Source organism: Aristolochia californica, unplaced genomic scaffold (genome assembly GCF_029961685.1).
Source record: "Aristolochia californica isolate CCGP_79_NKW_82.1479 unplaced genomic scaffold, dmAriCali1.0.hap1 SCAF_2, whole genome shotgun sequence".
NCBI classification, from domain to species: Eukaryota; Viridiplantae; Streptophyta; class Magnoliopsida; order Piperales; family Aristolochiaceae; genus Aristolochia; species Aristolochia californica.
Window position 1 is genome coordinate 470546 of NW_027181881.1, and position 23141 is coordinate 493686.

The following is a 23141-nucleotide window of genomic DNA, read 5'->3' on the forward strand; positions in this document are numbered from 1 at the left end:
CCCTGAGCTACTATTTCAACTCGATCGAGTCCAGCTTTCTGGTGAACTGCTGCTCATCCTTTCTTCTCCTCACTTGTTAGTTCTCACTCACCAAACTCCATTACCCAGGTCCGATTTTTTTGTTTCCTCCGCGATCTTACAAAATTTTAGGCTTAATCATCTCCCTCATCGTCTGTGTTGACTTGATTACCATCTCTTTTCTGGGCTCCTTGGCTGCTTATTTGCTGCTATTTTAGTGTTCCGTCAAGTGGGTTCTTCATTAGATAATTTTTATTCGCAAAAACTATACTTTTAATGAAGACAGCGGTATTTGTGATATGATTTCTGATTGTAGAGATCCTATATCAGACCTTTTCTGGTTTTTCGTTCTCTTGTCTGCTACTTTTGTACTGATATCAGAGAATATATGGTAACAATAGTTTAGGAGAAAGAGGAGTCATAGGGAAACGCTTCTATGATGGAAACTAATATAGGCCTATTTCCCTATTACTCTTCTTCTCCTAAACTATCGTAACCATATAATAGCTGAAACTCTCTGCTTCCGGCTTCTTTTTTTTCACTCTTCTGTTTCTGTTTTATGTACAGGTATTGTTAAGGATGGGGAGGGAGAAACCTCTTTGTGTATACCTCTGCTTGTGGGCTTTGTTAGGCTTCACGGCCGTCCATGCTTCCTCTGAGCGGCTAGTCAGAATCCCTTTGGAGAAAAAGCATTTGGATGTTCATAGCTTCAGAGCTCGGAGAACTGAAGCTCAGCACGACCGTGATACTCGTTATTATGGCTTAAATGGCAATATTGGTGACCCAGATGTTGTGGCTCTGAAGGACTATTTGGGAGCTCAGTACTTTGGAGTGATCGGAATTGGAACACCGGCACAGAATTTTACTGTGATATTTGACACAGGCAGTTCCAATTTGTGGATCCCCTCTTCCAAATGCTATTTCTCTGTGAGTTTCAATCACATTCGAAATATCATGTGTTTCTCTGTTATAAAATAAAAAAAAAATCAAGGTCATGACCGGAAACGCTCATATCTGTGCAGATTCCTTGCTATTTCCATTCTCGGTACAAATCAAGCAAATCAGATACTTATACTGCTATCGGTAACTCTTTCTAATATCCTTTTTGTTTGGTCTATTTTTTGAAAATATGTGACCTTAGACACACAGGTGCTAAGATAGGAACTATGTCAAGATGAAATTTGCTATTTTCCTTTTCAGGGGACACCTGCTCTATCACTTATGGCTCTGGATCAATTTATGGTTTCTTTAGCCAAGATAGTGTACTTGTTGGAGACCTTGTTGTTAAGGATCAAGTGGGTACTTAACCACTAACTTTGTCATTTCTAATTTTGATATTCTAGTTCCACTTAATATGTCAGAGTTTCAGGCTTTGAGTTCCAGTAATGGTTTTGTAATCAGGTTTTTATCGAGGCTACTCGAGAAGCAAGTCTCACATTCTTGCTAGCAAAATTCGATGGCATACTTGGACTTGGATTTCAGGAAATTTCCGTTGGCGATGTTGCTCCAGTGTGGTATGCATCTTGCTACTTAAGCTACTTTTTTTCTGTTTTATAGTCATTATACTGATAATTTCAGTGAGCTAAAAATATAGTTCAATTAAGTAATTATGGCATTGATCTTACTGGTTATGCTCATTACAGGTACAACATGCTTGAACAAGGCCTAATAAGTGAACCGGTTTTCTCCTTCTGGCTAAATCGAAATTTTAGTGATCCTGTGGGTGGCGAGATTGTCTTTGGGGGTGTTAATCCAGAGCACTTTAAGGGGGAACATACATATGTTCCTGTTACTCAGAAGGGATATTGGCAGGTAGCAAAAAATGATGATTAATGATTTGCTACTGTGAACTATATTTGTCAGTTATCGTTTTAAGGCCTTATTTGTTTGAGATTTTTACTCTTTTCAGTTTGAGATGGGGGACTTTCTTATCGGAAACCAAACAACTAGTAAGATACCATTTCTAAGACTGCTTCCAATGAATTCTCTACATATTTGGATGAAAATTGTGTTTACATGGATTATAAGATGTCTTTGGGTTTTACAGGTTTCTGTGATGGTGGTTGTACTGCTATTGCAGATTCAGGCACTTCCCTGCTTGCGGGTCCTACTGTAAGTCCATAACATGATAATTAGTGGGCCCTTCTATGGTTTTTCCACGTTCAAAAAAACTAATTGTAGACAATTGTTAAAATTTTATTTCATTGCTTTCTAGAGTACCAGATGTTGTTTTAATGCCTGTTGAATAATAACGTCTGTTCAAGAGGAGTATAGATCTATACAAGTTGTCCATGCTGGAAAGAGAAAGGGTGTATTGTTAAGCTGTAGTATGTGGATTTATCACGAGCAGTGTACAGTTGAAAGTGCTTATGATTAATCATGACAGAATACTGATATTCGAATGCAGTGGTTGGAGGCAGACGAAAATTCCATAGTTCATTCTAGGTGCCTTAGCATAGCAAAACTCATCTTAACATTTTGCACCTCTTCAGTGTTGATGGCTGGATCTTTGTTTCTTCTAAAATATTATTTACCCACTAGATATCCAACATTTGAGATTATTCTTGCCTTTTGGAGATTGTGAGATCTTATATAACAATTCATAATGATTATCAAATAATATAACAATTAATAATGACACCCTAAGGTTCTCCAATGCATAAAAAATATAGACGAGTTCAAAGTCATTCCTCTAGGAAAGAGTGGCTGCATGGGGCATTCGTGCCATGTGATGCTCATGACTTTAGTGAAGGATGAGATAATCTAATTTTTTTTAGCATCATACTGAGATGCACTGTTTGTTGTTGCAAGCACTACCAGTGCAGACTGGCCTAGTTTAATTAGCCAGGCAGAAACTCACCTTGCATATTGACTTTTTTAGACTATGTCCAACTATCTTGAGGTCAAACACATCCTCCTACTTAATCAATAAACTTATTTTGTCCCTAAAGTTTTGAAGATTCTCGTTTGATTCTTCTAGCTTGTTCATTTCTTGCCTTGCAATGTTCTGTGATGTTTTTTGCTGACATAAATTCCCATTGTCGATTGAATTGTAGGCCATTGTCACCCAAGTCAACTATGAGATAGGTGCAGAAGGTATTCTAAGCACGGAGTGTAAGGAAATAGTTGCAGAGTACGGTGAAATGATACTAGAACTGTTAGTAATGGAGGTTTGTTGTACGATCTTAATAAACACCTGATGTATCTGTTGTAGCTTGGAAAATACTCCATGCTATAGTTTGCATCTGTCTCTATTTATCAACAATCTATTGAAGAGTCCTTGTAATGGAACTCTGATTGAGCATCCTTTTCACTTAAAACGTGCACATCGCACAAGCTAAGAAATATGGAGCTGCCACCTGAATGGTTCCGTGGTCGTTCCATTGTTGACTTATCTCACTAATTTTGGAAGCTTTCCTGAAATTTGAGGGCAAAAATTTAAAAGCTGGATAACAACCTAATACTATTGCTGGGACTCTGAATTTGTGAATATTTTTCACATCTTCTTACATGCTGCACTTTTAGGGCAATAGGTGGTTATGACATTGGTGGCAATTGTAATAACAGTTTATATTTCTTTCAACTCACTGTAGACACGACCTGACAAGGTGTGCTCTCAGATTGGTCTCTGTGCCTTTGATGGGTCAAAATATGTCAGGTCAGTTATTTAACTCTTTTTCAGATGATTATCAGTGTTTCCAGCTGCTTTATTGTCATCTTCAAATTTGTTCTAATGCAAAAGCTTCTGCAGCACTGGCCTCTTATTTTACTGCATCTTACTTTACTAATTGAAACATGGTTGTTGCAGCACTGACATTGAAACTGTGGTTGATCGTCAATTCGGGAAAAATTCTTCTCTTGGTGAAAGTCCTCTTTGTATCGCATGTGAGATGGCTGTGGTTTGGATTAAGAATCAACTTAGACAGAATATGACTAAGGACCGAATTCTTGAATATGTCAATGGGGTATGGTGCATTATTCATACAAGGCTAAAATGTTATGGAGGCACTTAAACTATCTGAATTATTGACATGAATTTCATTTTTTGCTGAAGCTATGTGAACGCCTGCCTAGCCCCATGGGAGAATCAATTGTTGACTGCAACAAGATAGCAAGCATGCCAAGTGTTTCTTTCACTATTGGAGGGAAAACATTTAAACTTACACCAGAGCAGGTACTAAGGCTTTTCTTCTACTCTGTAGGCTTTTATAATCACTCATTGAATCAAATTGACCCTGCCTGAATACATTGTAGCTTTTCAGCTCTTATATCAGTATTTATCTTCTTTATGGATATTGATCAGTCTGTTTTTATGCCATGTGTTTGTTACTAGTACATCTTTAAAACTGGAGAAGGAGAGACAACAATCTGCATGAGTGGATTTATAGCTTTCGACCTTCCTCCTCCTCGTGGTCCTCTTTGGTATGTTCAATCCATAACTACCTCCACCACTTAATCACCTCTCTCTGCTATATGCAATCACATTTGAAAAAGAGGAGAAAAATTAAATTGGCTATGTATGACAAACAACAATCTTAATGCAGGATCTTGGGAGATATCTTCATGGGGGCATATCACACAGTGTTCGACTTTGGCAATCTCCAAGTTGGATTTGCAGAGGCCGTGTAGAAATCTCTGCAATAATGCAGGCCATCTGATTTCATGTTTCTATATGTATCTATATGAAGTTTCCACTTTCCAATATGGTGACCATTCGGGAAAAACCTTTTGATAGATCTATGAGAACCCAGATGTAATGCTCTTTTAGTCGGTTTACAGATTGTCAGAGTTCTGAGCTGATTGATGTGTACAGTTTGATCTTGCCTTCCTAACGACATACTTTAAGAAGACACGGTCTATTTCATATGAAGTCTGTTTGTGCATACTTTTGCATGTCACCCAGTTGACTCGGATTTTTAGGTGGGTGACCTGGTTTTGGGGTTCTGACTTCATTGAACTTAGGTCTAGTATAATTTTGATTTGGGTGAGTATCATTTGGCTTTTGAGATAAGGCCTAAAGTGTATTTTTTTCTCTTAATAATTCTCTGTTGTCAAAAAAAAAAAAAAAAAAAAATCTCTCCCCCCCCCTTGTTTTTTGTGAGTTTCAAACATGCCCTAATAGGAATCAGGAAGAATCAAGAGAAAAAATCAAATAAAAAAATTTCTATGACATTTTTTTCTACAATTTCCTATTTGCACCAACACACCCTTGGCCATGGAAACTCTCCGTTAGCAATGCCATCAAATGAAGCGAGTTGGCAAATAAAATTAAACACGAAGAAAACACTCTCTCCGCCTCATCTAATATCTTATCAAGATCACTTGTTTGCACTTTAACACAGTGAAAAACGGCACCAACTCTTTTACAACACAGACTGAAGCCACCCTGTGATAGTAATTCAGGACTCTTTCTCTCTCCCCTGTAAACAAATGACAAAGACATGCAACAACAGCAAGCTCATCCATAACGTACAAAGTTCCCTGCGGTAAAAGAGAGAGACATGTTCCGAGAACATGTGAACCAGAGCAGTGTACGGCGATTCCTCTTCTGAACGGTGTCCAGGTTCAATGAACAGAAGTTAGGTCCTGCGCTTTACCTTAAACCTCTCTTGAGAGCAGACACTGGAGAAGCTATAAATAGAACAAACAGAAGCACCCCTTGAACAGCAACTCCACTTGGAAGTAGAAGTGGGAGAGCCGTGTCTCGAGCTGGGTGTTACTGGGAGTTCCTCTGAGCACTTCAACACTCCCCTCATCTGGAGTCTTCTCCGAGCTGCCTGCTGAAGTGTTTGGGGGAACTCTGAGTCTCAACCAGCAGTAACCAGGAGTAGAGGCGCTGCTGCTCTCTTTTCTCTCTTCTTCAGTTGCTTCGCTGAGATGACTGCTGTTAATTCATTAGTGCGAGTTGGGTGTTAGCTGGAGTTTCTCCAACCACTTCTGCGTTATTTTCTGTGCATGTAAATGCTGACATCGCTGAAGTGTTTGGGGGAACTCTGGGTGACATCCAACAATGTGTTTGAAGATTGTTGGAGGTTGGATAGGAGATGGCTGATATTATAGTACTTGGTACTATCCTCTTAAGGTGTGGCATAGGTAGTTTGATAAGAGGCTTAGTGTTTTGGACTTCGTCTTGTTTGATACACTTTTATTATCTCTAATATGTGCTGCTGATAGCAATCCTCTTCGCCTCCCCGGCCGGAGAGCCTCCAGTACAAGTGGGTGGCGGAAAACCATCCACTCTCGAGATGCATATTCATCAATCGATCTCTGTGTCCTAGTAAGTAGACTCACTCTATGGATTGGCAATAAAGGCTGGAACTGTTCCTGCAAAAACAAGGCTTCTAATCCTAGGAGAGAGTCCCCTCTCTGTCTGACATGAGGAACATATTGGTTGATTTTGAGGTGTCCGATTAAAAAAGGGTTAACTATACCTCCAAAGTTAATTTAGAGTTCAGATTGCCTACTCATGTCACACTTAGGGATCGTTTAAGCTACTACTGGAAAATAAAATGAATAGAAATAATTTTTCTTTTGACTAATTTTTTCTTTTAAAATTTTCTTATTGGAAGATATTCCCTTTGACCGGTTTTCTTGTATTTGTGTGAGGAAATGATGGAAAAATGAGTTATGATGCTTGCATTTACAATAGGAATAATTTTTTTTAATAATAATAACAAATAAGGTTAAAAGTAAGAGAAAAGTGATTAAAAAACCATTTTAAGGCTTATTGGTTTAATTTTTAGTTTCCCATTTGAGCAATATGGGACTCATTTTTCCATCCTTTTAATATTTCTAAAAGGTTGTGTTTCGAACACAGAAAATGGAGAGAAAAGAAAAGGAAGAGAAGAAAAAGAAAGAGAAAAAATGAAAAAGAAAACAAAAGAGGTTTCTTTTCTCTTGTAGTTTAAAAACGAGAGAGAAAATGGAAGAGAAATGTAGTTTTTCTTGTTTGGATATATATGAAAAATGAAAAAGAAAAGAAAATTAGTAATATTTTCAAGTTTTGATGATGAAAATTTTCTTTTAAGTTTCTATTTATTTTATTTTCTCCCAAAATTGCTTCATTTTTAGAGAAAATTTCTTAAAGAGAAAGTGATTTTCTCTTTTGTTTTCTTTTCTCTAAATAATTTTCTACTACCAAACAACATAAAATGATTTTCTCTCCCATTTTTTTTCTTTTTTCTTTCTGTGGGTTCCAAACAGGCCATAAGAGGAATCAAGAAGAATCATAAGGAAAATTTTCTCATCTTCAAAAATAGGACAAATGCAAGAAAATCAGGGTTAACAGAAAAAAAAATTCTATAATTTTCTATCAGCACAAACACACCCTTGTAGTTATTTACATCTTGTGAAATAAACAATTTTCCCTAAGCCTTTGAAAGAAATGGAACTCTTTGGCCATGGAAACTCTCCATTAACAATGCAATCAAATGAAGCGAGTTAGCAAATAAAATTAAACAAAAGGCAACTTTGTCTCCACCTCATCTAATATCTTATCAAGATACCTTCTTAACACTTGACACAATGAAAAATGGCACAACTCTTTTACAACACAGATTGAAGCCACCTTGTGATAGTAATTCATGACTCTTTCTCTCTCCCCTGTAAACAAATGACAAAGACATGCAAAAACAACAAATTCATCCATAACGTACAAAGTTCCTCACGGCAAAGAGATAGTGATGTCTGAGAACATGTGAACCAGAGCAGTGGCGATTCCTCTTTTGAATTGTGTCTAGGTTCAATGAACAAAAGTTAGTGATAAGGGATTAAACAGAGTCTTCGGTTTATAGTCCCTTCGGTTCTTGTATAACTTATTCATTGTATTTATCACTTTGTTGTAATCATATCTTCAATTAAGCTTATCGTTGTAAACTATATAATCAATGGAAATTCATGGCTCAGTTCAACATCTCATAGTTAGGTCTTGCACATAACCTTAAACCTCTATTGAGCACAGACACTGCACAAAGCTCTAAATAGAACAAATAGAAGCACCCCTTGAACAACAACTCTACTTGGAAGTAGAAGTGGGAAAGCTGATATTGACAAATAAATCAAGGAATGTTTATGAAAGTAAGATGATATTCGAAAGATTCTTTCGAGATATTGTTAGTTAACAAAAAAAAAAATTTCAATAAATCATGAGATACTTTCGTGATATTGTTGATCAGTGACAACAACTCAAAAATTGAAACAAAAAATTGGTCATAAATTCAGATCTACACATACAACATGATACCAACATGACCTTTGATATTTCCAATATGAATATCTCCATAAATATAAATCAGATTAACATGAAGTTTTCTCCTTATGAAACTATACTTAAATACCTTTCATCCAAGTATAAATTCTCTTCATAAAATATAATTATTTTTTATAAATAATCTGATAAATTTTGGACTCTGTAATCTAGTCGAATTGAGTACTCTTTTTTTTTTGGACAACAAGACCATTGACTCTTCTGATATCGAAATCTCCATCTAAAAAAATCAGATTAACAATTGGTTGAATAAGTATTCAAATATACTTACATATATTTTTTTGATATACAATTCTCCATATAAAATCTCATTCTTGATAGCATAAAACGGTTTGAAAGTTGAAGCTTTCTGCTATTGCACGAAACTTTTTTGTTGCTTGAGACTTGCTTCTTCAGATGCCGATTTGTCTTTCTATAAAAATATGATTTCAACGATTCTTTTTGAGTTGAAAACTAGACTCAAAAATATTTCCAACGATATAGAATTTTCTATATGAAAAATATGGTAAGAGAGTAAAACATCTAGTGAAAAAACATAAATTGGAAAAGAAAGACTTAAAGAAAAAAGAGAAAATTCTCTTATTTATTTATTTATTTATTTTTCTTCTTCTTCCTCTCTATCTTCTCCATCTTCTTCTCCTTTTCCATCTCAGATGTTTCCCCGCTCTAATACCATGTTAAAACTTAGGGTTTCATGATATATAATCATAGTTGAAAAAGATTAAGGGGAGATAAGAATAAAAAGAGTTGTGGAGCGAAGGTTTAAGAGGAGAAGAGGAAGAGTAAAAAATTTGGAGAAAGAAAAAGAGGTTAGAGAATTAGGGTTATGGATTTGATCCAAACCCCCCCCCCCCCCCCCCCCCCCCCCCCCCCCTTAAGTTCTATTTATAAATGATAAAAATATAATATTACAAATATACCCTTCACCCTAGTAAGAGTGGAGAAGAAACAAGAAAATAAACTAATTACTTCAATGACACCCTAATTACATCATATTTTCCAACAAATACATGTGAAAAAGAAAAAAGAAAAAAATAGTAATATTTTAAATTTTTTATGATTAAAAATTTCTCTCAAGTTTCTATTTCTTTTCTTTTCTTTTCTCCCAAAGTTCCATCATTTTGTGAGAGAAAATTTATTAACTCAGAGAGAAAGTGATTTTCTCTCTGATTTTACTTTCTTTGAATGATTCTTTATTGTCAAACAACAGAAAATAACTTTCTCTCCCCTTTTCTTTTCTTTTCTATGGACACCCTTGTAGTTATTTACATCATGTACCGAGAAATGACCACTTTTCCCTAGGCCTTAAAAAAGAAACGGAACTCAGTGACACTTGGCCATGGACACTCTCCGTTAGCAATGCCATCAAATGAAGCGAGTTAGCAAATAAAATTAAAGAGAAGACAACTTTGTCTTAGTCTCATCTAATATCTTATCAAGATTACTTGTTAACACTTGACACAGTGAAAAACGGCATAAACTCTTTTACAACACAGACTGAAGCCACCCTATGATAGTAACTCAGGACTCTTTCTCTCTCCTCTGTAAGCAAATGACAACGACATGAAAAACAGCAAACTCATCCATAACGTACAAAGTTCCCTACGGCAAAGAGATAGAGATGTTCCGAGAACATGTGATCCAGAGCAGTGAACGGCGATTCCTCTCCTCAACACTGTCCAGGTTCAATGAACAGAAGTTAGGTCCTGCGCTTTACCTTAAACCTCTGTTGAGAGCAGACACTGGAGAAGCTATAAAGAGAACAAACAGAAGCACCCTTTGAACAGCAACTCCACTTGGAAGTAGTAAGTGGGAGAGCCGTTTCTCGAGCTGGGTCTTACTGGGAGTTCCTCTGAGCACTTCATCACTCCCCTCATCTGGAGTCTTCTCCGAGCTGCCTGCTGAAGTGTTTGGGGGAACTCTGAGTCTCATCCAGCAGTAACCAGCAGTTGAGGCGCTGCTGCTCCCTTTTCTCTCTTCTTCAGTTGCTTCGCTGAGATGACTGCTGTGAATTAATTAGTGCGAGTTGGGTGGTTAGCTGGAGTTCCTCCAACCACTTCTGCGGTATTTTCTGTGCTTGTAAACGCTGACATCGCTGAAGTGTTTGGGGGAACTCTGGGTGACATCCAACAATGTGTTTGAAGATTGTTGGAGGTTGGATAGGAGATGGTTGATATTATAGTACTTGGTACTATCCTCTTAAGGTGTGGCATAGGTAGTTTGATAAGATGCTTAGTGTAATCAACTACATGAGCCTTGCACGATAATTGATGGAATCATGGGATGTGTCTGATAAAAGACATATATCAGTCTGATTAAGTAGCAGAGGCTTGATACTTTGGTGGTGGGTGGGTGAATCTCCCATATGTATTTTATATCTGCAAATATGTTTTGGATTTTGTCTTGCTTGATGCACTTTTATGTCTGCTAATATGTGCCGCCGATAGCAATCCTCTTCGCCTCCCCGGCCGGAGAGCCTCCAGTACAAGGTGATGGCGATCAACCCTCCACTCTCAAGATGCATATTCATCAATCGATCTCTGCGTCCTGCTAAGTATACGCACTCTACGGAGGGGCAACAAAGGCTGGAACTATTCCTGCCAAAAACAAGGCTTCTAATCCTAGGCGTTTGCAGGTATGAGAGAGTCCCTCTCTGTCTAACATGAAGAACATACCGGTTGATTTACCCAATACATATCGGATTTTGAGGTGCCCGATTAAGAAAGGGGCTTGGCCCATAAATTATTTAATCAAACTGGTCCATACTAGGGCCCATTTTCATTCTCTTTACCCTTGTAAGCCCAAGTCACACTACACTCTTAGATCTAAACTCGGCGGGGTACTTTAGGAATTTCAGGTGCATTTGGAACGTATCTCGTTCAAATTTCGAAATGGGTTAACTGGCCGTTGCGCTCCGTGAATGGCGTGAGATTGTGGCGTCTTACATAAAGAACAACCGAGACAACCAGCTGCAGTTCTCCTGAAAGAGATCGACATCCTGAGAAAATTTTGTCTTTCTCTGGAACGGAATACTATGAGACGCCATGGCTGGCAGCTGCCGCTTCATCCACTGCAGGTCAGGCTCCAAGTGGGAGGATTTTCAGAAGTTTCCATTTTCTGACGCTTCAATTTTTCTCAGAGCTTATCTTGTTAAATTTCTCCAACTATGTTGTATTGAAACTGGGTTTCGAGCTATTCTGGCAACGGGTTATATGTTTTTCATCTTAGATCGGAATAGAACCCATGTTTCATACTTCTCTGAAAGATCCATTTTAGTCGTGAACTAGCTTTTAAACTCTGCGTTCGACATTTTGCTGTCTCAGTACCTCTTTGGTAAAACTTTTCACTCTAATCTACTAGCACCCCTGGCGTGACTTTTTGAAACCCGATTGCTGAATCCGACCGTTTATGGCGCTTGTTTAATAACTTCCATTGTTGAAAACTTGTTTCTGAAATAATTAATTTTTGAGGTCCAAAATGTTGCTTTGCTTTCTAAGTTCATGTATTTGATGTTGCATAAGTTTTTGTTAATTAAAAAGATCAATTTATCAAAAAATATTTGTGGGCATTCATATTTTTGACTAAAATATACTAAGGAAGTGATATTTGATTGTTACCTTGCAGATAGTGGGTATGGCTGTATACAGTTTTCTGGTCGTGACCTTCTTTGCGTTCTTGGGACCTTTCCTTGGAAACAGAGTAGCCGAGAACACAATACTGTCATTGTTCTCATTTACAGTATGATACCTATCATCTGATAAGTTTATGTTTTGGCTTAGCTTTCTCAAGCTTTCTGATATGTTAATTTTTAATTTTCAGGCATTTTCAGTGATGGTTCTGTTTGTGAGATGCACTGCTATTGACCCATCCGACAAAACTTACTTAAAGAAAAAAAGACGAAAGAAAGCTAGGGGTTTCTCAAAGCTGAATTATGGACTTATTCTACGTCATATTGTGGTTAGATTCGTTAGGAGAATGGAGAAGAAGATTCTCAAGTGCTTTATAAGGAGGAGGTACGTGGAGCCTTGGAAAACCAATGTTCAGATGGAACCCCTTTTACCATTTCCACTTGTCACTAAGGATGATTTTGTAGCACCTGATGCCAAAGACGATGATATAATGTTTTGCTCACTCTGTGATCTTGAGGTCAGCCATGTTATTTATTGTGCTTTTCTGATATATTTCCCCAGATGTAGAATGAAAGAACTATTCAGTCAGAATAAAGTAAATGCCTCAAAATTGTGGAACTGAGTAAACAATGAAGTTCTACTACGTAATAGAGAGAGGGGAGAGAGAGAGAGAGCAGTATCTTAGATGCTAAATATATTAAAAGAAAGAAAAAGACTTATATATGATATGGCAGTATCTGTAGGAGTGTTATTGTCAGACAAAGGTCATTGCCTCCTGTTTTGTATCTTTTTTTTTTTGTAGGTCAAAATTAACAGCAAGCATTGCAGGAGTTGTAATCGTTGTGTTGAAGGATTTGATCACCATTGTAGGGTGAGACATTTACTTTTCGTTATGTGATGTTTGTGTGTTTCTCTTTGTCATTTTTCGTTACAGAACTAGAGCATTACTGTGAATGATGTTTTCTTTTTATGGCAGTGGTTAAACAACTGTATTGGGAAAAAGAATTACACCACCTTCATTCTTTTAATGGTCTTCATCTTGCTAATGGTCAGCTTCTCTCTCATGAGTTGCTTGCTTTTAGCATCTAAAAAGTGTATATGGATTATTAGTTAATGTTATACTGACGCTATGGCCCCCATGCAGCTTGTTACTGAAGGAGGAACTGCAGTTGCCATCTTAATCCACTGCTTTGCAGATAAGAAAGGGATATCAGATGAATTCAGGCAGAAACTTTACATAAAATTCCCTCAAGGAGTTATTGCAACGATAGCCGTAAAAATCTCTTACTTAATTGGAATTTTTTTTGTTGTCATTATTTAAGATGGTTTATATATGGTTAGATAGAACTTCTGACAAGTTTGATCTCATGTTTTTTGGTACATGTAGCAAAGTTTGGGTGCTAATATGTGAATCAGTTATACGAGGAAAATGCCTCTTTCTTCTTTCTTATTTATTCTATTGTCAATGATGTTGATATTGTTGGTCATGTTGCTGTTTTTGTTGCTTTTTGATTGTTGAAAATTAATTCTTCCTACTTTGCAGGTGCTTTTGACTTTAATGACCACATATGGTACAATAGCATTGGGGCAACTTTTTTTCTTTCATGTTGTTCTCATTAAGAAGGTCTGCTTTCTTGATTAAGTTGATAATGGCTTTTTTTATGTTTTAAATTTGCATGAATTCAAATATAAAGCTCTCTTACATTAACCTTTGCCTTCTAGATTGGTTTCTGTTTTTTTTTTCAACATTTATTTTTTATATTCACTTTTTACTTCCCACTACTGTTAGGGAATGCAAACTTACGATTACATTTTAGCAATGAAAGAAGAGAGCCAATCCATGGAATTATTTGATGACTCAATCACTTCTTCAGACGAGAGCACAGATGTCGAGTCACCTGAGAAACCTACTCTTGTTTCTCGATTCATATGTCAAGGACAAAAAAGAGATCAGGTAGTAGAACATGGTTTACATTTATACACTCTTAAAGAAGAAAATTTATGTTTTTCTTCTTCCCATGTCAACTTTTTATACAAATTCCAGAGCACAACAAGATTATCTATTCGAGTTGATGGACAGTCCGACTCATCCATCTCAAACAAGAAACCTGACTTTCATGTAAGCATTGATCCCTGGAATCTGATAAAGATGAGTAAAGAGAAAGCTCTGCAAGCAGCAGCTAGAGCTAAAGAAAGAATTGCAAAACAAAAGCTCACAGGAGATACTGTGCCATCAGGACCATTGAAGCCATTGCCATCAGAAACAAAATGTGGGCCTTTGATGAATCCTGAAAACAGAAATTCTCCTATTGGGGTAAACCCACTTGTTGCAAAGGGTTGGTTGACAGCAAGCGCAAGGCGCTTTTCAAGTCCAAGAAAGCGAATTTCAGGGTCCCCCACAACAGTTACACCCTCACCGAAGCAGATATACAGGAGCAACTTTGATCTAAAGCTCACAGAGGTTTCACAAGAGCTGGAGACTTACATTTCAAGGCAGGCACTATGTTCTGTTTTGAAAAATGCTGGAGAGCAATCTCCAAGATCATAATTTGATTGTTATATGTGTTTTGTTTTTGTTTTTCTGACAGGACTTTTTCTCAGCCTCTGAGAATAAGTCCTCGTTAATATAATGTACCTCGTGGATTCTGTAGAGAAATTCTATTTCAAATGCCATTCATTTTCATACGAGCATCAGCGTGTCTCTTTTTAATTTACTGCATGATTGTATCATATCACCTCACTTCAAAGCCAATGCACTGTACACGTAAGGTATGGGGCTGTGGCATAGCGACATCAAGAATCTTTATTAGATTTTTTTTTAAAAAAATACATAAACTCATACAAATAGAAAAACCTAACTAGCTTTTAAGTAACACTGGCATACTATAACGTATAATGAGGTTAGCAACTAAACCAATGGATTCGATTATAATGACCTAAAGGTACCTATTGCCAATTCATGGAAAGACAATAATAGAGGAAGAAAGCTAGTTCAAAGTAGAAATGAGACAATTGAACAATCAAAATGTGTGAGCAGTGCTTGCAAGTGGAATAAGCATAATGTTGGGATGCAATAACAGGAGTACCTACCCTTGGGTTGGTGTTCTCACCAAAGCCAATGGCTAACAATTGAAAGTGCTGAGAGGAAGCAAAAATATGTGACATTTTGGTTGCTCAAGGTGTAGAATGCAAGTAAGAACCTAATCCATTGACTACTTGGATTTTTGTATTGACTGTCCTCATCAATTCCAAAACCCCACCTTGAGTGAGGCAGAGTTGGAGTGAGGTTTTGGTCTCATGGGTGGAAAGAATGATGATCTATATATAGTGTTGGCAGTGAGGTGGGTTATATAAGTTTTACTTAAGTACAAAAAGGGTGCTCTTCTGTCTTCACCTCCTGAGCTGCTGGATATTGTGCTTCTTCTCCACCAATGAGTTTTCCTCTTTACTTCCTCCATTTCAACTTTCCTTTATCTCTTCTTCTCCTTTTTTATTCTCCCTGCTTCCTCCTTTTCTGTCAAATTTATTTCATATGTCACTAAGGGGGGAAAGCTTTGATCTGAAGCTCATACAGGACAGGCAATTTCATTTCCTGGTAAGGTTATTATGCTCCTACTTTTGATCAGTGCTTGTATCGATAGACAAGAGTCAACATGAGAAATTATAACTGTCTTTATTGTTTTTTAATCCTACACATATTGGGTTATATCTGACCTAGTCCTTACCATGCCTCACAGCTTCCTTGTAAAAAAAGGCTATAAATTTTAGTTTTTGCACCCTCTGTCCCCATTACAGAAAAGGCTTCAAGTTTATGCAAATTTCCATTGATGATGCGATTGTAACTATCTCAATAAAACTACTAGGACTAATAAGAGCTCCTCCAAATGGCTTCAATATTAATTAAAAAGAAACATATATTACAAAAAAGTATAAACACATCATAACTTGCAAATAACAATAGAATATTAATCTATCTGCAATCTTTCACCTTGTCGAAAAATATATTTCATTTACAAGCAGTAACTCAAGAAGTTTCCTCCATTTTCCATTGCTAGTTGAATGGAACCTTATCTTTCATCCAAATTTGTTATCTTTAGGAAATAGGTCATACTGATATCTTCATTTGGATCTTGTAGAAACTTGAAATCCTCATTGTCATAAATATATCTGAGAAATGTGTTACAAAGGCCAAGAACATTGATCATTCAACAATTTAAGGCTGTCTTTCTAAATTGTATAGCTCAACATATATTCTCATTTTTACAACAATCTGAATGTCTTGCATGTTCAAACTTCTCTTTAATGTATTCTGACTTTAAGATGCACTACATAGAGGCCGATACTTTGCAGGCTTCTTCTGTTAACATATACTAGTTGCTTGCAAATGACAGGGTGGATGACATACTATGGTATGGTCAATGTTTGTGTTTCTCCCTTTTTATCAGTTTTAGATTATTCATTTTGCTATTTTCCGTGGATATCTTTATTTCATCTGAATACAGCATTTCTCCAGAATTTGAATTTTTTTTTCAAAATTTCTTGAGGAAACAATATTCATAACAAAAAAATCCAATTGTGATTGTCCATGCTCCTGTGCGCTTATGATGAACTGTGAATGCCTCCGGGTGACTAGATGTTGGATGGCTGTGAAAATTCGTTGGAGGTCTCTAGCGCCCAAATGCCCAGCAGTTCAGCAAAGCAGAGGACCCTGGAATCTTTCCTGAAACCGAGCCATAGTTCTACAGATAAAGGAGCAAATAACACTGTACACGTAAAACTGAAAAAAACCCAAGAATATGAACCCCGTATTTGAACTTGTAAGTGTTATTTACGGCCTTCATCTTCTTTTTGTTATGCTATCCACGTAGAAAGATTCAGTTATGTACATCGCAATTCATGGCGTTGCTTATATCGGAGTTTTTGCCTTTTGGTGAATTTATTTCTACAGGAGGATCTTTGAAACGTGATGCATCTTGTGATACAAAAAACAGAAATTTTCTCCGGCTATCGGTTGAAACTCCTCTGCAATCTGTTTATTTATTTTGTCTACCCTCGTTTGGCACCACAACCATGCAAACCTGTGTTAAGTTAAAGAACGATTGACTGAATTCAGCAAAGAACATTCTCATTAAAGGACACTTGTTCGGATTACTCATCAATACAATACTTGTGGAAAAAAAAAACTGAAAAAATAATAAATTTTATCAACATTCGTGCTGTTCTCAAAATCTGGTAATCCACTCAATTATCTGTTGTTTACACACAAACTTACAAAATCAAAGAACATGTTTTGAATCATCTCCCAAACCCAATACCCAACTTTCTGTCAGCTTCTGTTATATGGATGAAAGAGTATATATGCATCAGATGTCATTCCCAGATTTATTTCCACCACTGCAGAGCATGATACACTGTTGTCATCTTCGTTGTGGCACTAGTCACCTGGTTTCCTAGCGAAAGATCGCGCATTGAATGAGTCGGCAAGAAACAAACTGAAGAGTCCTGTATTCTTTCTCTAAGAGGCTCACAAGGCTCCGGCGTCACCTCATAAGAATATCCTTGAATCAGTGAGCATTTCCATGGGCGTTTAGACGTCACACTGAGTGAGATGTTGGAAAAGCAAATGTCATGAAATGCATCCTCTTCGATACCCTCTAGGATGCCAGCAACGCTGATATTGCTCCCACTCACATCTTTGAATGTGATCCTGTTTATGGTAGGCAGAGCAGTTGGATCATACTTATCGTCTGGATGGTCACCATAGTGGCTACTGAACCAGAAGGCTATGTCAACATTCTCCATAGTTACATCTGAGATAGAAATGTTTCGGACATAACCACCCCTTCCTGGAGATGTCTTTAATCTAACACCTGATTTCGTATTAGAGAGACGGAGACCTTCCACCTGAACATCCGATATACCACCAGACATTTCGCTGCCAAGAGCAATTCCTGCACTAGTTCTAGTTTCTCCTGTGAGGCGACGAATTATTATGTTCGAACTTGGACGGGCATAGGATATTCCATACTGGTCCCAACCACTTTTAATGGAGATCAGATCATCACCAGTTCGAATATAACAGTCCACAATGCAGACGTCATCAGATGAGTCTGGTCATATTCAAAAGGCAGATTCAGAAGCATATATGCATAATGAAATTAGCCCATTTAAACTAATTTAGCAGGGAACAGAGAAGGGACAACAACGTCTCAAACATGGAAATAAGGAATTATACCAGAAAGTAAAGAGAAAACAGGGGCTGCTATATGAGTTCAAGGAAGCTGAATGGCACCTTGAGGACTTGAGACTAAAATGACTGATTTTTTTAGTTGAAAAGAAATACACTCTTTTTTCCAGTAAAGAAAATATTATAGGCAAATTTTGTGATTCTGATCATATGTTAGCTTACTGATTTACTCCATAACCAAAAAATTCAGTACCAGCTCTTACAGAATTTCTCCATAGCTACGACATACAGTAACCATTTCCTGCATGGAACGAATCTAACATATGCCATAGTGTCCATTGTCTCCTAGTATGCTCAGGCATACGCTGTTATTAATGTAGATCTCCCAAAATAACAGGGAAAGCCTTTAACTGTGGGTAGGGGTGGCAATTTTACCCGATTACCCAATTAATCGCTTTACCTGTTTAATTGTAAAAGGATATGGAAGAAAAATCTGTACCCGTTTATGAAGTTTGAGGAGAAGTGGTTAGCAGTGAAAATATAATTTATTGTATGAAACCTGTTCTCTTCAATTAAGAAAGAGATATTTCAAGTATGAAAAAGTATACATTCAACACAATAAAACTAGTTATAAGTTGGGTTTTCACCTGGATCAATCCCATCTGTGTTTGGAGAAGTAAGAGGAGCAAGGATCGTGACATCATGGATATGGACATGGCTGTTCATCCAGCAAAAACAGTCTCAACTCTCTCCCCTAACACATAAAACTCCACTTGGACATTGATTAACAAAAGCTGAATGCAATAAGGAGGGAAAGGCAATAATGCTTTGAGTGGACAAACCTGCAGTAGACGGGGTGGATGGTCCAAAAAGGTGAGTTGATAAAAGTTAAGTTTGACATAACCACCCCCGTGGAGTGCATCAACTCCACTAGATGAGGCCGGGTGTGGTCAAGTGTGCCATTTCTGAACTTTTCCCACCATACACTTCCTTGACCATCGATCGTCCCATTATTACCTGATGCACGCAACAGTTACAAACAATTCCAAGATTGGTTTGGCTTGAAACATCATAGATACTAACCTGTAATTATTACATCTGTGAGATTGTGTCCATAGATGAGGCTCTCATGCCTTTGGCCAGGCAGCTCTCTTCCACGGCCGTAGGATGGCAATGGATCTACTAATGGCCAATCTTCAGGCTCCTAAAACCAAACATCAACCAGCTAATTATTGCCATTGCTTGTGGACTATGCAATGGTAAAGAATTCAATCAAAACCTGCACCTTTATTGTGCATTTCTGAATACAACCTACCTAGGAAAATTGGCTCTAAAAATCAATAAAAGATGAAATATCTGTGAGACTTACAGTTGATCCAAGAATTACAGCGTTCTCATCCAGCACCAAGGACAGATGGCTGATGAGATTGAAGCTTCCTGTTAACCAATTCCCTGCAGGCACAAAAAGCTGCGCCCCACCCTTGTCGGCAAAAGAATTTAGGTAAAACATGGCATTATGAAAAGCTTTGGTGTTGAGGGTAACCCCATCTCCGACAGCCCCGAATTCTGTTATTGTGACACTGTGGGGACGAGATGCCATTGCCTGTGGATCTTTGCAATGGAGGAGGCTGCCCTTCGCAGCCCATAGTGCCTTGCTGATTGTTACAAGAGTAAGTAGCACTTTTAGAAGCTGAAAAAGAAAAGATTAGCAATGAATTAGAAGTCAGCTAATGGTATATTATACTTTCATAAATGGAAAAAATTCAGAGAGGCATTGGAGATCTCCTTCGTTGGGGTCTTGATTTTTTTTTCCAGCTAAATTGTTCTAGTTCTAACTGAAAAGTTTGCTGGTATTTGTAATGTGAAATAAAATAAACTAGGCGTAGCTGAACAGAAGGGAGAAAAAAATTGTCCTTAAGATACACCAAAGTTGCCCTAAATTGAATATCACACTAAATCAAGACCATTAAAATTCTAAATCTGACCACTGGATGCCCAAACTGAAGAGTTTAACCACGTTTCAAAAGTAATAGACGAAGTCAAGAAGGAAAAGATAGAGAGAGAGAGAGAGAGAAAACCAATAAACTATTTTGCACCAGATCTTCTCATTAGTCATAACCCTATTCCCAGTTTTTCCTTTTCACTGAAATAGAGCTCTACAAAGCAGATTTAATGACTAAACACAGCAGAATCAGAGACCAGGCAATGGTAAGTGCTGTATCGAATCCCAGTACACTCCTCCTGGCTCGGATGTTTAAAATTGAACTACAGTTCTAAACTAAAAACACAGATCGAAGAACACAAAACTAAACCACCACTTACTGTTATAGATCTCCTCATAAGACTAAGATCAATTGTTCTTCGGCTTTCGTCCGTGAATTGAAGCTTCCAACAAGTTGCAAACTTCAGACGACCTCTACGCTCCTGATCGCAAATGGCAACACCGCAACAAATCCATTCAAGAACTTGGTGTGCTGAGAAAAATCATCAGCAAGACGCAAGTTTGATTAGATGGGTGTCTTTGAGAGCCACTACCGAAGAAAATCATGACAGTGAGCGTCGCTGCCCGCCAAAACACAAACATTCCTGGCCCAAAACAGGACACCTGTATTCTCCTTTCAACTTGTGCTAAGAGCTCTGCCCAGAACACAGGGAACCCAGACAAAGCCTTCGCACCTGAAGCTCAAAACTCCATAGTAATCAAAAGGAAGAAGAAACCCCTCCTCCAGGAGCAAGGTTGCTGATTATGCCGCTTTTGCAGTCCCTCCAGTGCCCCACAAGAGATATACAGATGATAGCTACTCTTAACTACATTCTGATAATCCAGGTGCATGGTGGCAGCTCATGCAAGAATCTGGTGTGGTTTTAGTTGGAAAATCCGTCAAACAGAGCTGGACCTGGCTTTTGAAAATTCAACCATTTAAATTTCTTAAACAGGAAAATAAAATCGATCCAATATAAATAAAAGAACTCAAATTCAAAAAATAAGTTCTTCTTTCAGATTAAATTACTTCAATACCATTCAAGAAGAAGCAACAAACTACGTAGGACCACCACCAACCTTGTATTTTGACCAGACACAGAAAAGGTGTATAAAATGACGTATTCATCCTATCATGTTGAGCCATATTAAAGGTGTTAAAAACTAGGAGCAATGAACAAACGTGATCAGTGTTCTTCGTACGAATAACCTGTCACCTTTCAGTGGTGATGGAGATCAATCTGTTGATTTTTCTCCTCTCTTCAACTTATTTATTGAATGCCATGCAATTAGACTCTAAGGGTATTTCTGTCCTCATAGAAAAGCTGGGAGGAATTCACAGAAAACAAAAAGGTTTGGTTAAAAGTGGGAGACAGGAAGAAGAGAAAGGACAAGAGAAATACATGTACAAAGGAAAAAACCAGTTCCTTTGCTTTGGGATCCAATGCATATCCCTATTCTTAGCCTTCCAGCCAGGGAATTTAGGCCCCAAAATAAATAAAATAGACAATCATCTGTCCTTCTCCCCTTATTTATCTCTCATTGTGGTTCTTTCTGCCTCCCCCTTTTTTTTTTTTTTTATAGATTTGCTGGTTCGAATATGGTCCCAGATCCATTTTTTTTTACTTTGGCATTTGTCTCTAGAGTAACAGCCTTTCACCACTAGTCTCATGAACCAGATTTATTTACTAAAAGAATAAAAGGTTTCCTTCACAAGACCAACGAGGTTAAAAACAGTGAAAAGCAAGGTTGGTGGAGCTTGCCTGCCATGGAGGTTTGTTTCCAATATGGTCAACAATTGTACAAGTATTTTTCACAGCTTTCATGTCTGCCAATCTTTCATGTGAGAGTGATAAATACTTCATCTCTCTGTGTAAACCCACAAGAAATAAAACATGAAATACCCAAATACACCACTTTCTTCCAAAACCCTTCATGGGTTTCTCTCCCATAAACATTCCAATCAAAGGGACCACCCACTGAAGGAAAAAAAAAAAAAAAAACTCCATTAAATCCCCTTCTTTCATTATCTACCAGATCTTCTTTGCTTTCTTCTTCTTTATTTATGCAAATCTACCAGGCTAATACTCCATCTACCATGTGAGATTGTGGACCAAAATATCATTATTAAAGAACCAAAACCTTATGAGACCTTCACTAGGGAATGAAGGTTAGATTGCAGATTTGATCCTTCCGACTAAGGACAGCTAGCATCTCTTCTCTTTAATGCTAAAAAAATTGATCCTCGGTTGAATCTAAGATGAATAATGTCCAGTTATCGATTTCGTATTTAAAAAATATATTTTGTTATAGAAGTACGATAATACTTAGATTGCTTTAATTGTTTAGCTGACCTCGAAACATGACATAAATACCTATATATTTTCACAATTTTTTAAATAATATTATACTTGAACTTTGATTAGTTAACTCCGAAACTCTTCTATTATATATATATATATGTGTGTGTATGAGACCACGAGTTACTTAACATGAACCTACATGAACTAATCGTGAGACAATGAAGTTATAGAGGAGCCTATGAAAGGTGATGTTGGGTGGATCGACATTGCATGACTTATAATTTTGTTATAGTGAGTAACTTAAAAAAAAAATTCAGATATCGAAATATATAACAAATATACTTGATGTAATTTTAGTGACAAATAATGTAAGTAATATTTTATAACCTACTTTGGATTTTTAAGTAGAAATATGGGTAATGGTTATCTTCAAAGATTTTATTGTTGTTAGTGGGTGAGGGGACTTGTCTTTAACACTTTTTCATTTATGTGCTTTGAATATGCAGGCATTTGCTAAACAAAGTCATAATATGCTCTAATTTCTTTCAAGTGATAAGGTTACATTATCATTAATTGTCAGGATTATGGATCAAAATGTTTCATTAGGATTTGAATGGGGTGGTTGGTTGTTTCATTGTTAAACAATTAAATGATGTTTTTTTAATACTTGAGTACTATGTTGGTGAGTATGTTATGGTAGGTTGCATCCTTGTAGTGATTGAGCATCTGCCCCCACTCAATGTTGCATTAGTTGTTG

At 37.2% G+C, this 23141-nt stretch overlaps 3 protein-coding genes across 3 annotated transcripts; 2 read left to right on the forward strand and 1 right to left on the reverse strand.

Annotated features, from left to right (window-relative positions):
• Positions 1-4901, forward strand: LOC137955492 (cyprosin-like). Its single transcript, XM_068802456.1, has 14 exons — positions 1-108; positions 586-945; positions 1041-1101; positions 1219-1313; positions 1420-1532; positions 1662-1830; positions 1928-1967; positions 2066-2130; positions 3075-3188; positions 3612-3676; positions 3827-3983; positions 4073-4192; positions 4352-4440; positions 4563-4901. The coding sequence occupies exons 2-14, from the start codon at positions 598-600 to the stop codon at positions 4645-4647; spliced, it is 1521 nt and encodes a 506-aa protein (XP_068658557.1). The 5' UTR covers positions 1-108; positions 586-597; the 3' UTR covers positions 4648-4901.
• A 6283-nt stretch (positions 4902-11184) lies between these two features.
• Positions 11185-14596, forward strand: LOC137955953 (protein S-acyltransferase 18-like). The gene is made up of 9 exons (XM_068803189.1): positions 11185-11360; positions 11909-12022; positions 12104-12430; positions 12716-12784; positions 12890-12961; positions 13058-13186; positions 13457-13537; positions 13703-13867; positions 13958-14596. Exons 1-9 carry the CDS (start codon positions 11319-11321, stop codon positions 14459-14461), a joined length of 1503 nt encoding a protein of 500 aa, XP_068659290.1. The 5' UTR covers positions 11185-11318; the 3' UTR covers positions 14462-14596.
• A 2416-nt stretch (positions 14597-17012) lies between these two features.
• Positions 17013-20977, reverse strand: LOC137955550 (probable polygalacturonase). The gene is made up of 6 exons (XM_068802545.1): positions 20423-20977; positions 19470-19790; positions 19184-19304; positions 18943-19117; positions 18748-18818; positions 17013-18023 (listed from the first exon to the last, which is right to left on the reverse strand). The coding sequence occupies exons 1-6, from the start codon at positions 20438-20440 to the stop codon at positions 17296-17298; spliced, it is 1434 nt and encodes a 477-aa protein (XP_068658646.1). The 5' UTR covers positions 20441-20977; the 3' UTR covers positions 17013-17295.
• Positions 20978-23141: the final 2164 nt, after the last annotated feature.

Bases quoted from the DNA above. Each gene is read 5' to 3' on its own strand.
- LOC137955953 (XM_068803189.1), top strand. From the start codon at position 11,319: ATGAGACGCCATGGCTGGCAGCTGCCGCTTCATCCACTGCAG. The intron at 12,023-12,103 runs GTATGATACCTA...TTTAATTTTCAG, and splicing joins TGTCATTGTTCTCATTTACA to GCATTTTCAGTGATGGTTCT. The intron at 13,187-13,456 runs GTAAAAATCTCT...CCTACTTTGCAG, and splicing joins GAGTTATTGCAACGATAGCC to GTGCTTTTGACTTTAATGAC.
- LOC137955492 (XM_068802456.1), top strand. From the start codon at position 598: ATGGGGAGGGAGAAACCTCTTTGTGTATACCTCTGCTTGTGGGCTTTG. The intron at 1,102-1,218 runs GTAACTCTTTCT...TTTCCTTTTCAG, and splicing joins AGATACTTATACTGCTATCG to GGGACACCTGCTCTATCACT. The intron at 4,193-4,351 runs GTACTAAGGCTT...GTTTGTTACTAG, and splicing joins TTAAACTTACACCAGAGCAG to TACATCTTTAAAACTGGAGA.
- LOC137955550 (XM_068802545.1), bottom strand. The intron at 19,305-19,469 runs GTAAGTCTCACA...GTTTGGTTTTAG, and splicing joins CTGTAATTCTTGGATCAACT to GAGCCTGAAGATTGGCCATT. The intron at 18,024-18,747 runs GTGAAAACCCAA...GAATATGACCAG, and splicing joins CACAGATGGGATTGATCCAG to ACTCATCTGATGACGTCTGC.